Genomic DNA, 13,386 nt, shown 5'->3' on the forward strand with positions numbered 1-13,386 from the left:
CTATATGGACTATTTTAGATTAGAGGATTTTTTATAAACAATTGCCATGTTAGCCAATTGATTATTAACCCAAAGCCCCAAATGCACTGAAATTTTAGTCTAACTTCAAGGAATGATATTTTACAGAAAAAAATCCCAATTTTTCGAGAAAAGAATTTAAAAAATCAAAATGGTGGTTTCAATATGCCAACCAAAAAAAATTTAAAGTCTACGAATTCAGATAAAAATGCTTACTCGGGGGTTTTCGGGGTCGCAGATTAAAAATTTGATGTTAAAATTTCAAAATTTAAAATGTCAAATCCAATATGAAAACCAAAAATTTTTAAAATCGATAAATTTCGTTAAATGCATTTAAAATATCATCTTTAGCCACCTAGTCCTAAGGGGCCATCCATAAATTACGTTGCAATATTTTTCACCATTTTCGACTCCCCCCACCCCCATGTTGCACATTTTGCATACATTAGCGCCATTTTTTCTATTGAATGTTGCAAATTCTTGACCCCCCCACCCCTTCAAGCGCAACGTAATTTATGGATGGCTCCTAATTGGTGTTGCCCAATTCTCACCACGGGCAGATAGATAGTTTTTGAGAATCATTTTTAAAATTTTTTTGTTTTGGAATATTTTAAAAAAAAATTTTTTTGAAATATTTTATAGATTTTTTGTTTCTATTTAATTTCTGATTTTATAATTTTATTTACTTTTATATATTATTTATTTATTTATTTACATATATATACGGGCAATGCACTTTCGTACAAGAGTACTAAAGTATAAAAAAAGAACATAAGAAAAATGACAGTGCGAAACAATGTTTTGTTATTACTCAAACAGTATCAAAAATTTCAGAGCGTAGCTTACATACAAATTTACTTAGAGAAATACCATAAAAATCAAGGTTGTTATGGTACTCATTAGCTTCTCTTGTTATCCTATTTATAACAGAATTTATTACATAGTTTGTTCTTTGAAAAGACTGTCTGAACAAAGTTGGATTTCTGGTTGGTCTAAAAGGAACAGCAAAATTTAGCAAAGATAAGAGTGGAGGGCAGTTAATAATGCCGTTAATAATTTTAAACATAATAAGTAAATCAGTAAATAAGAATCTGTTTCTTAATAGAGGAATACCCAGAATCCTTCTCAGCTCAGTATAGGCATGACTATGTAAATCTATCAAATGGTATCCCCGTCTGCTTAGCAACAAAACGCATAAATTTATTTTGCACCCGTTCCAGTGCCATCAATAAGTATTCTTGGTAAGGTGACCAAATCAATGAAGCAAATTCAAGTATTGGTCGAACTAATGAAAAATATAAGACCTTTAACGCTATTATATTCTTAAACCGCGATGCATTTCTAGTGACAAAGCCCAACACTCTAGTCGCGTTATTGACAACATTTAAAATATGTTTTCCAAAATCCAGTTCTGAGTCTAGTGTAACTCCCAGGTCACGCACCACTGATACTCTAGAGAGAACATCAATACCAATATTGTATTGATACTCTTTAATTAGCTGAAGTTTACTGAAAGAAATTATACTGCATTTTTTAATGTTAAGAAAAAGTTTATTATTTATTGACCATTTTGTTAATTGATTCAGATCTGATTGGAGATCAAGAGCATCTTGATCACATGTTATTGCTTTGTATAATTTAAGGTCATCAGCAAACAAGAGGAATAAACTATGTTTAAATATAGTGTTTGTGTCATTTATAAAAAGCAGAAAAAATAAAGGCCCAAGATTCGATCCCTGGGAACACCAGAAGTTGCTAGGAAAACAATTGAAAATTCTTGTATTGAAATACTTTTTTTTATTAATTAAATTTTTATTTTTTAAATGAAATTTTTAATTTATTAATAAATTTAAAAAAAAAATTTTTTATTTTATTTACTGTGTTTTATATTAATAAAAAACAAAGCATAATATATGAAAGTTAAGAAAATAATAAAATCAGGAATTGAAAAGAAACAAAAAATATTTCAAAAAAACAAAAAAATTTGTCGACTTTAAAAAATGTTTGGTTGCCAAATTGGATCTGCCATTTTGATTTTTCAAATTCTGACATCAAATTCGTAATCACCGATCCCGAAAACCTCCAAGTAAGCATTTTTAGCTAAATTCGTCCTTTTTTTAAATTTTTGGGTCGCTATATTGAATGTGCCATTTTGATTTTTCAAATTCTGACATCAAATTCGTAATCACCGATCCCGAAAACCTCCAAGTAAGCATTTTTAGCTAAATTCGTCCTTTTTTTAAATTTTTGGGTCGCTATATTGAATGTGCTATTTTGATTTTTAAAATTCTGACATCAACTTCGTAATCAGCGACCCTGAAAACCCCCTAGTAAAATTTTTAAATAAATTCATCGACTTTAAAAAATTTGGCACAATTAAATTATTTTTTATAATTTTTTGGAATTTTCGACGCCACTTTAAAAAAATAAAAGTCTGTAGAAGAAAGGGCATATTTTTTGTTTAAAGTTTTACAATCGAGTGCACGATTTATATATACTTGATAGCTGTCAGAAATATTGTTTTCATTTCGAAATATTTGTAAATTTATTAAAAAATCGCGTCATTTTGCAAATAAACATTATTTAACATTTTTAAGCCTTTTTTGATACCATTTATGGAAAGTGCATACTTAAATACGTTAGATGTAGGTCTCCCGAAAAATTAGGGTTTTTTTTGTTAAATATCATTCCTTGAAGTTAGACTAAAATTTCAGTGCATTTGGGGCTTAAGGAGAGATTACGGTGATTTTTTCAAAAACTCAAAACTATTTTTTTTCCATTTTTTGTTAGTATGACTATATAAGAGCACGGAAAAAATAGTCTGATGTATTTCATTGGTCTAGAACTGATATAAATTGAGTAGCAACATGCAACAACTCAACAAACGCGCGAACGCACGCGTTTATTTCTGTTGGGTAGCAGTAAACGGTTTCGAGGCACTCACTGCTACTTGACTGGCAATAGATTACTTGAAAATGATATTTTAGAAGGCAAAGAAGGATCTATGTATTTAGCCAGTATCGCCGATTGAGTAAGAATCACTTTTTTGCTTAATTTCTACTTAAAAAACTTTAAACGCGTTTTTCTCAAAACTGCATATTTTCAACTTTGTCACACTCTCATTTTAAAACTATTCAACAAATTATATTCAAATTTATACATTATGTTTTTTGCATATGTTGTTGTCAAAAAATGAAAAAAGTCTGTCAATCGGTTTTTTTTCAAAGAATATTTCTCATTCCAGTTTACACGAAAGCTAAAATAGTACAGATTAAGAAAAATTTTAGTTTTTTAATTTTAGATTAACTGTTTCAGAGAAAAAGTGTGATAAACTTTTAAAATGTACTGTTTTCGGTAGCCATTTTTTATTAGATTGTTAAAACAAAAAAGGAAACAAAAATTGTTTTCGCCTTTTTAAAATGTATATTTTATCATAAGAAAATTGTAACTAATAAATATTTTTTTTACTACAAAAAAAATCTTTGAAAAAACCTCAAAATCATCGTAATCTTCCCTTAAGGGGGGATCACCAGTTGTAACTTTCGAAAAATCGATTTTTTTTTGCATTTTCTTAAAGTATACATATTTAGAAATGTGTCTGTAAATTTTAAACTTGATCCGGTGAAAAATAAATGAGATATACAGAACACTGCAGCGGCGCGTCCCGTGGCTTCAGACAAGGTGGCCAGCCATACCTGACCCTAACGACAGATGGCCTTTTCCTATGATTTAGAAACGGCAACCACTGCGGAAGAGTTATTATATGGTCCAGGAATCGATGACTCTTTGTAAATTGGAAACAAAATTTCTTCTGAACAAAAAAAAGTAAGTTGAAACTTTGAATGCGTTTTTCTCAAAATGACATTTTCCAAGTCGGTGACCACGATTACTCGAATACCATGAAACCGATTTATTTAAAATTTAATGTGCTTCATTTACACATATAAGTCTAGTTCGTGATCGAAGGATTTTTTTTTATGCAAAACTTTTTTTTATATAGCTGAAAATCGACCGTATTTTTTTAACGAAAATTATACTTTTGACTTTGACAGGTCGCCATTTTGTCAAATTTTTTTTTTTTTTAAATCCTTCGATCACGAACTAGATAATCTTATAATAAATGTAAATCAATTTCATTTTTGTATTTCAGACGAAGTATACTTGCAGAATGCTGGTCACCGCAATTCGCCTTTTTTCTTAAGGCGCCACTTCAATGGCTCATATCTCTAAAAGTTTTTGTTAAAAAAATTTTTTTTTCTTTTAAATTACAGCTTTTAACATGTACTTTTAACTAATAAATAGTATTCTTTAAAAAGATTCATTGTTCTTTTGGAAAATATTCTTGTAAAAAGCATTATTTCTTGAGTTACAACTGGTGTTCCCCCCCTTAATGGGTTAATTGATATAATAAAACTTTAAACGCGTTTTTCTCGAAAAGCTAATTTTGGTCAATAGCACCGTTTTCTCAGATCCGGTCACATATTATCATATTTTAACAACTTTGCAGCAATTTTCATTTCTGGCAATTGGCATACAGCTTTTTAAAGACATTAAAAACATGAAAGTAAAGTTGCCAGAAATGCACCTTATCAGTGCAATTTTATCAATTTTCTTGCGGCTTTATCTACTTCTGGCAATAATTTCATGTGAATTCTACTGTTAACAAAGCGCCTTCTGGCGGCAAGGTTATGTGCTATCTATTAAAAGGGAAGGATTTTATACAAAAAATTTTCTTGCACCTTATCGTTGCTAATTTTCGTAGCCGCTATTATTCTATCGTCTCATACTTTATAATTAATTCAGTTACATTAAAGGAAAGCTGTAAAATTTTTACCAATGTTTTTTAAATAGTTAATGTTTAAAGTAAAACTGTGTATAATAATTATATTTTCTGGTTTGTTTTAAAATTTCAGGGATGAAACCAAGAATTAAAAATCATTATCGTGCGCATCAATTATCGGTTTGGCTACGGTTGATACCTGAACTTCACCGAGCTGGAATGGAAGATGTGGAGCCAAGACATAATTTATTCAAAGGATACACAGATCAAAATATGTACGATGGTTTAGTGCGACCCGATCCATTACGTAGATTGGATGACGAATTTTCAAAAAGAAATATAACAACAGATGTATCAACTGCAATGGACTTCAGTGTTACAACTTGTGTTGGTTTGATACAGAGTACCAAACTTCAAAATATTAATAATTCATCTACCGACACACTTGCGAGTTTAGATGCAGCGGGGTAAATATGAAATAAATATTTAATATCAAAAGATAAGATCACTACTGGTCAATTATTTCAATTATTTATAATGATAACGGTTAGTCCATTATCTTTCGACTAAGTCGGTCGCAAAATTAACATTTCTGCATGTTTTAATTATTGATTAAAATATGGTAAAATTAAATTTAATTAAGTCAACCATATTAAAAAAACTATAAATTATCATTTCAGATTAATAAAAACAATTTGATTAATAAAATTATTATTGTAATGACTCGAGATTTACCCTCTAGACGACAGTACGGACGAAAACTAGAGTAGTGCACGCGAGGTCGATTATTAAGCGTAATCGGGGAGAATCTAGATATCGGATTCGGTTTCCAATATTTTTGCCTGACGCGAAGCTAGTGCAAAAATAATGTTTACTAGGTGTCGCCTCCACCCGAGAAGCAACTCGAGATAGGGAATCGATCTAGTGCATCGTCTTTGTCGAGAGAGAAGCACCTCTACTCGGCAAGGACGATCCTGGTAAATGTGTGTATATACTGTGAACGTATTTTCTGGTTCATCAGTCTTCCACGGAAGCACCCATGGGAAGTCTGGTTTACCAGGTGAAATAAGGAAATATCCTGGTATCTCACAGAAGCACCCATAGAGAGACTTGGAGTATTCTTTGGCGAGGAAGTTGGAAATAGGGCAAGCCGGTGGTCGCAGAAGCATATACAGGCCACTAGCTGCCAAGAAAAAGAAATGAAATTAGGGTAGGAGAGCTGGCAGCGAGAGAGCTGACTATATATATATTTTTTTTTTTAATTCATAACTCGAAAATTTGAGCATTTATAAAAAAATTCGTAAACCTTTTTTTCTACAAACAATAAGAAAAAAATATATTTAGACGAATTTAAATGGTCATATGTTACTTGGGTGTTTTCGGGGTCGTATAACACAAATATATCAGATATTCTGTTCGCGGTCTTATTCGAATGAACTAAACTTTGCCTACAACACCTTACGGATGGAAAGAGAACTTTCATTTATGACGTACAATATTTTAAAAATGAAACAGGACTATAAAAGTATCAATGAAAAGCTCTTTTGACTCAAGTAGGAGCTTTATATGTTTCCGGGGTCGTTGAACGCGAATCTGAAGTCCATTTTTTTTATCACATCAGGATATTTTTCTCACCTCAAATAACAGAACAGATTTTAGGAAACAAATAAAATTTTATACTTAAATATTTACAGATTTTCGTCAATTTTAGTAACTGAGTATTTTTAGAGTTTATGGTTTTTTGTCAATATTTAAAATATATAGTTTTATATATAAATTATTACTATACTACATACAGACTATTACATACCTATATTCAGTCTCCTACGTCCACATAGTTGTTTCTGGGTATAACAGAATGTAAGTAATTGTTAAATAAAGGACATCACTAGCTTCTGTTGAATATTATTTTCGAAATTAACTACCCCAAAAATCCCCGAGTTCTGAGTTTTTAGCAAATATAATCAAATTAAAAAAACACATCCATATTGTATCCAACATTTTTAATTTTGAAATGTGACTTCATATTCGAAATCAACGACCCCAAAAAACCCCTCAGTAGAGAATTTCAAGCAAATATTTGACTTCAGATTCGAAATCAGCAACCCCGAAAACTCCCGAGTAACAAGTTTCAAGCAAAATTCAGGAAAAGAAGTAGTAGCAAAGCTCCTACATCTAGGGTTTCGTGGTTTCTTAAATAAAAGTTATTTGTATGTAATAAATAATTCACAATTGCATTATTATTTGTGAATTGTTACGGTTCCTATGGTAATGGTTATCATGAAAACGGTTGCCATGGTAACGGTTTGTATGGAAAAGATTGCTGTGGAAACAGTTGCTATGAAAATGGTTGCCATGGAAACGGTTACTATAGAAACAATACGAATGTACGACGGATTGATGAATGGATGGACAGTTGCTACAGTATTTGTTACCATAGCAACCAATCGATCGACGGACGGATAATGAGCAATTTTGAAAAACAGTTTTTTACCAATATTACACCTTTTGTTTCAATAATTATAATTTGTTATTCAACATTTTTTTACACGAAGTAGTGTAAATTTATAGGACTTATGTCTTATTTTGTAGGTATAAAGGCCCCATAGTTTGCTCTCGATTTCAGGTTGCAGAAATTGTTTTAAACAATGGTTAAAGTTGGTGAAAGCTGGTTTTTGCGTGCTCGTTGCTTTCCTCTACATTTTAGAGGAAATAATTGTGATTAGAAAAAAAGGTATTGAAAATACCTACAAAATGGTGGTCGAAAGTTAAAATCTGATTATTTGTTTAAAAGTTATTGAATTTAAACCATTGAAAATGGCACTTTTTAAATTGTTTAATAATTTTGTTAATAATAATCCGATTTTAATGAAATTTTATGAAAATGTACCCCTTGCGATACTAAGCAAAAAGAAAAAAAATCGAACTCTTATCGAATGAATAGTTTATAAATTATTCCATTTGTTAACTAAAAATATGTTGTTTATCAACCTAATTTCTAAAGTACGATATGGAGCGAATTCAATTTTTTTTTATTTTACTCTTGAAGAGTGATACTGTCATGTACATAAAAGAAAGAATTGAATTTCATTAATTAATTGCATAATTATAGTTAAAAAAAATATTACGTTTTTTAGTTATAAACAATTGCAATTACTTGGCCAGTTTTTCCTCTATCGGATTCTAATTAAGGCCATTGCATTTCTTTTTTCTTTACAAAAGTTTTTTAAAAAAGGAAAAACAGTCTAGCTCATAGCGCCGGTAACCGCTTGCCACAAAATTGAATTCGCCCGTTCAAATTTACAAAAGTTGTTGTTATTGTTTTGTTTCTTGTTGTAGTTTATTAATAAAAATTGTTTAAATATTGTTTAAAAAAATTTTTTATTAAAAATCTAGGGTCATTTTTAAAAAGAGAAGAAAAAATAACATAAAATCAAAAAAAAAAAGATTGAAATCGGTTAATAATTAACCGACTTACAACTTTTGTAAAATTGAACGGGCGAATTCAATTTTGTGGCAAGAGGTTACCGGCGCTCCGAGTTCCCCCACTCCTCCGTTTGGAGCAAGGTAAAATGATGAGCTCTCTTTGACCGTCATTATAAATCAGAAAAATTGTTTTTTCAATGTTTATAATTTTTTATCTAACAGTACACGTATTGTATTGTACATTCATGTATTGTAAATTTGGATAAAAAATATTAATAATTATAGTGTTATGAATTTTTTGAATATTTTTTTTACCCATAATTATAAAATTGTGTCGCGACGCGAAGAAAGGGACCTAAGCGTCGAAACGGCAGTTTCACGCAGGAGAGAGAAAATATTAGGCAAGAACGTGGCGAAGAGTTTCCGATATCTCTTATTCTCTCTTGCTTCCCACTACTATTTCTAGTTTGCGTCTATGTGTTCGGGCGTCTTCGGCAAGTAAAGAGAGATGCAGCGAATGTATAAAGTTGTTTCTACAATAAGCACGTCGGACGTGTACGTGAACGTGTATCTTATGAGAGAGAGGAGTATAGATGTATATCTCCGTACCCCTCTTTCTTATTATGTACACGTTCGCATCGACGTCCGACGCGCTTATTGTAGAACCAACGGAGAACGGTGTAGTCAGCGCATCTCTCTCTAAATCACGAATATCGACATGTTTTTAATTAACAAATGGAATAATTTATAAACTATTCATTCGATCAGAGTTCGATTTTTTTTCTTTTTGCTTAGTATTGCAAGGGGTACATTTTCATAAAATTTCATTACAATCGAATTATTATTAAAGTTATTAAACAATTTAAAAAGTGCCATTTTTAATGGTTTAAATTCAATAACTTTTAAACAAACAATCCGATTTTAACTTTCGACCCCCCATTTTGTAGGTATTTTCAATATCTTTTTTTTCTCATTACAACTATTTCCTCTAAAATGTAGAGGAAAGCAACGAGCACGCAAAAACCACCTTTCACCAACTTTAACCATTATTTATAACAATTTCTGCAACCGGAAATCGAGAGCAAACTATGGGGCCTTTATATCCCCCCCAAACTACCAAAATCCGTTTAGAACTGCCTGTCTTTATTTAATGGCACTTTTGCCTTTATTGACTGGCATATAGGACTTATTAAAAGTTATTTAAACATTCAGTATCTCTAAAATTAGCGTTAAAAAAATTCGTAAATTATTTTTAATTAAAAAAACTGTTCATAATTATGACATATCCTCAGTGGCAGATTCCACGACCGAGTGATTATTCAACGACCAACATTATTTTATTATCATAAAAAGATACTTAAGAGCTCCTTAGGACTTATTAAAAAATTATTTTAACAATCTGTATATGAGAGATTCTTTTTCAATCGCCCCAGCCCAAAAAGTCAATGTTCTGGGATTGGCTTCATACTTTGGTAAATTGTTCTCCTATATGATAGTAATAAATCCCTAAAATATAAACTCATTAAAAAAATATTTGTAGAAAGTAGAGGGGGTTGAAGTTTTGACGTTAAGGGTAACATTGTCATTTTCAAATCCGTTTAACTATGACAAAAGTTAATGGATTTTAATTTATCTATAATGAATTTTATTGCATTTTTCACGTACTTTTCAAAAATGTATACGAAATTTAAAAAAAAAAAATTTTTAACCCCTTTTTTTTCAAAATCAACCCTTATTTTTCGATTTTCACCCCTTCGGGTATTTTTTTTTTTATTTTCATTGGAAAGCTGAGGTTTTTTCCCATGAGCTATGTAAATATGAAAATGGGACAACAATAATTTTGTGAGTAACAGAATATTAAAGTAGGCGGTGCCGATAAGGGGTGTACCTGGAGATCATCTTTGAGGATTTAGATAGGCACCGCCTAATTTAATATTATGTTTCTCACAAAATTATTGTTGTCCCATTTTCATATTTACATAGCTCATGGGAAAAAACCTCAGCTTTCCAATGAAAAAAAAAAAAAACAAAAAAAAATTCCCGAAGGGGTGAAAATCGAAAAATAAGGGTTGATTTTGAAAAAAAGGGGTTAAAATTTTTTTTTTTTAAATTTCGTATACATTTTTGAAAAGTACGTGAAAAATGCAATAAAATTCATTATAGATAAATTAAAATCCATTAACTTTTGTCATAGTTAAACGGATTTGAAAATGACAATGTTACCCTTAACGTCAAAACTTCAACCCCCTCTACTTTCTACAAATATTTTTTTAATGAGTTTATATTTTAGGGATTTATTACTATCATATAGGAGAACAATTTACCAAAGTATGAAGCCAATCCCAGAACATTGACTTTTTGGGCTGGGGCGATTGAAAATGAATCTCTCATATCTAAAATAAGCGTTTAAATAAAATCTACTAAATTATTTTTCACTTAAAAATACGTATATGTAATCATGACATATCTGTAGTGACATATTTCACGACCGAGTGATTCTTCCATTAGATTTTAAATTTACTGTTATATCGAAACATATTTACAAGACAACCAACATAATACTATCGTTTGTACTCACACTGATCACATTTCACTTTAGTTTAATCAACATGATCGAGATTGGTGCAACACCATTATTCACACACATTATTTTAATCTTTTGTTAATGTGATTAAAAGTGATTTTGTTTGACCATAATTTACTTTAATAAGTTATTGGCACAGGAGGTCAGAAATTCCAGCTTGAATCGATCAGATAATACATTTTTTGAAATGTCATGAAATAGTGTCTAAAACAATCGAATTGTCGTGTTTGAAAAATGGCGTCAGATAATAGTGGGCGAATAAACACTAGTTCGATACCTGGAAGAACCAGATAGAGGTTCTTTCAGTGATTAGTGACTTATGGGCATATGTAATTGAACTAAAGTCAAATCAGAAGTTGCCGAAGGCAACGATACATCGATAGAAACAGCAAACACCTGGGAAGAACAAAACCAGAAAACCATGTCTAATTTAATTTTGAGTATAAGTACTGAAAAGCTACGCTTCTAAAGCAGTTGACAAAGAACCGTATGAGAGAGAGAGAGAGTGAAGATGTTTGAGAACATTTAAGGAATTTTTTTGACATAATTGATAAATTGAGTGAAATGGATGTTGAAGTGACTCTAGATTTATTAACAATTAAGCTTTTTTATAGTCATCGTCCGAGTTTTGAAAATGTCCTATGCATAATAGAGTCGCGAGATAACTTACCAATGGCAGATGATCTACGAATTAAAATTGTTTAAAAAGTGATGCACGAAAATCCGAAAGTGAGGCACAATGTTCGCGAAACGTCATTTCTAATCAAAAAAACAACAATCTCGAAAACTTATTGTTTATCTACGTGGAAAGATGTCGAGACCTATTTTTCGCAAGATATCACATAGAAGTTCAAGGTTGCTCCAGATCGTCCTTGCGGACGTCTACGGTCCCATGCGTGTATATTTTATAGGAGGATGATATTTTGTGATATTTACGGACGATTTCTCGAAGTGGGTGGAAATTTATTTATTGCAGCAAAGACCAGGATTACCAGGTTGTTTCTGGTGTGAAGTAGTCAACACGTTGAATCATATTCAAAATCGATGCCAATCAAAAAGTCTGGTACGTAAAACCCCGTTCAAACTGTGGACTCGTAAAGTACTGAATGTTCATTATCTACGAGAGTTTGAATATGCTACATATGTGTTAAATTTGCAACCCACAAAAGAGAAACTTCATCCCAGATAATCGATTGGCATTCTAGTAGAATTCTCCGATTAAAATGAAGCTTATCGAATCTGGATGCTTGTAACAAAAAAGGTGATTATGTCGCATGATGCCAAGTTCCTCAAGAGTTATTGAGAAAAGTAATGATATAAAGGAATTTTACAGATCTCAAAATACATTCGAACAACAAAGAGGTGGAACTTTCTGTGTTTTGCAAATCAAACAATGCGAATGTAGAATAATAATAGAAGGAAGCGACGAAAATCTACCGAACCTTATAAACAAAGAGAATGACAGAGAAATAGAAAACAATAATAATCAATTCAATCCAAATCAACCAGGACGACAAACCAGAGGCAGACCTTGAATCATCAGAACAGGGCAAAAATAAAGGCCCAAAAAGGAGTACCATGTAGCGGCATGTACCAAAGATGTCACAGAGAGCATTTATTAAGCAGAAATTCCACTGGAAGCAGCAATTCCTGGAGACGATGCGGATGATTGGTACTGATGGAACGATCCGATGAACATGATGTAATCGGGAGTCGAGTAATCATGCAAAATAAATATGATCTGAACGAATGTCTTGAAAGAAGAAAGGATAAGGTGGTAGCAAGACGATTAGCTCAACGTCCAGAAGTGAATTTCACTGAACATTTCTCACATGTAGCTTGCATCAGCTCGATACGAACGATCATAGCCATTGCCGTGGAATGTGAAATGGAACTGGAGCAAATTGATATCACGTCAGCTCAAAATACACTCAGATGCTTTGACGTGTCTGATTGAAAAAGAAACTAACAACACTATTAAAAATAAAGCGATCTAAATTCTTGAAGATTTGATATATGAAAATAGGAAATGTAGGGTAATGAAATCCATATATGAACTGAAGCAGGCTGTAGGATATTGGAATTCAATGATTAACGAATTTTTGAAGAGGCACAATACCATCTGAAGCAGATACCTATTTGTATTATATTGGAAAAGGAGAAAATGCACTCTTATTCACTACATATGTTGATGCTGTCATCCTTGCTTGTCGAAAAAGAAGTGCAATCATTGGGATTGAAAACTATTTATGAAAATTCATCAAAATCAAGGACATTAGACGTTTAAAATATTTTCTTGGTATAAAATTCAACATCGATGACAAGAGTATATAAATTTGTCAATCTATTTCAATGATATATTTGCAAGATTTAGAATGTCCGACTCAAAGGAGGTTTCCACCAGATGGAACCTATAGAGTAAAATTACAAAAAAGTTTAAGTAAGAACGAAAATTTACCGTACAGAGAGCTTTCAGAAACGTTAATGTACCCATCAACTTGCACGAGTCCGGATATTTCATACGCCGTAAGTTACCTAAGTCAATTTAAAGACTATTTTAATGAAACTCACTATAAAG

General features: G+C 31.4%; 1 protein-coding gene across 17 annotated transcripts in view; it reads left to right on the forward strand.

The window, feature by feature from the left end:
• LOC127276984 (neuroligin-2) overlaps positions 1-13,386 on the forward strand; it is an 856,047-nt gene that overhangs the window by 653,822 nt on the left and 188,839 nt on the right. For all 17 annotated transcript variants that reach the window (XR_007842293.1, XR_007842294.1, XM_051297757.1 and 14 more), the window contains one exon: positions 4,932-5,265. Coding sequence is in view for 15 of the 17 variants with exons in the window: in XM_051297757.1 (XP_051153714.1) it covers positions 4,932-5,265 (334 nt within the window). In the remaining 2 variants the exon portion in view is untranslated. The remainder of the gene's footprint in view (positions 1-4,931; positions 5,266-13,386) is intronic.

The sequence above is a fragment of the Leptopilina boulardi genome, unplaced genomic scaffold, assembly GCF_019393585.1.
Source record: "Leptopilina boulardi isolate dan_hultmark-lab unplaced genomic scaffold, ZJU_Lbou_2.1 LbouV2_162, whole genome shotgun sequence".
Classification (NCBI taxonomy): Eukaryota; Metazoa; Arthropoda; class Insecta; order Hymenoptera; family Figitidae; genus Leptopilina; species Leptopilina boulardi.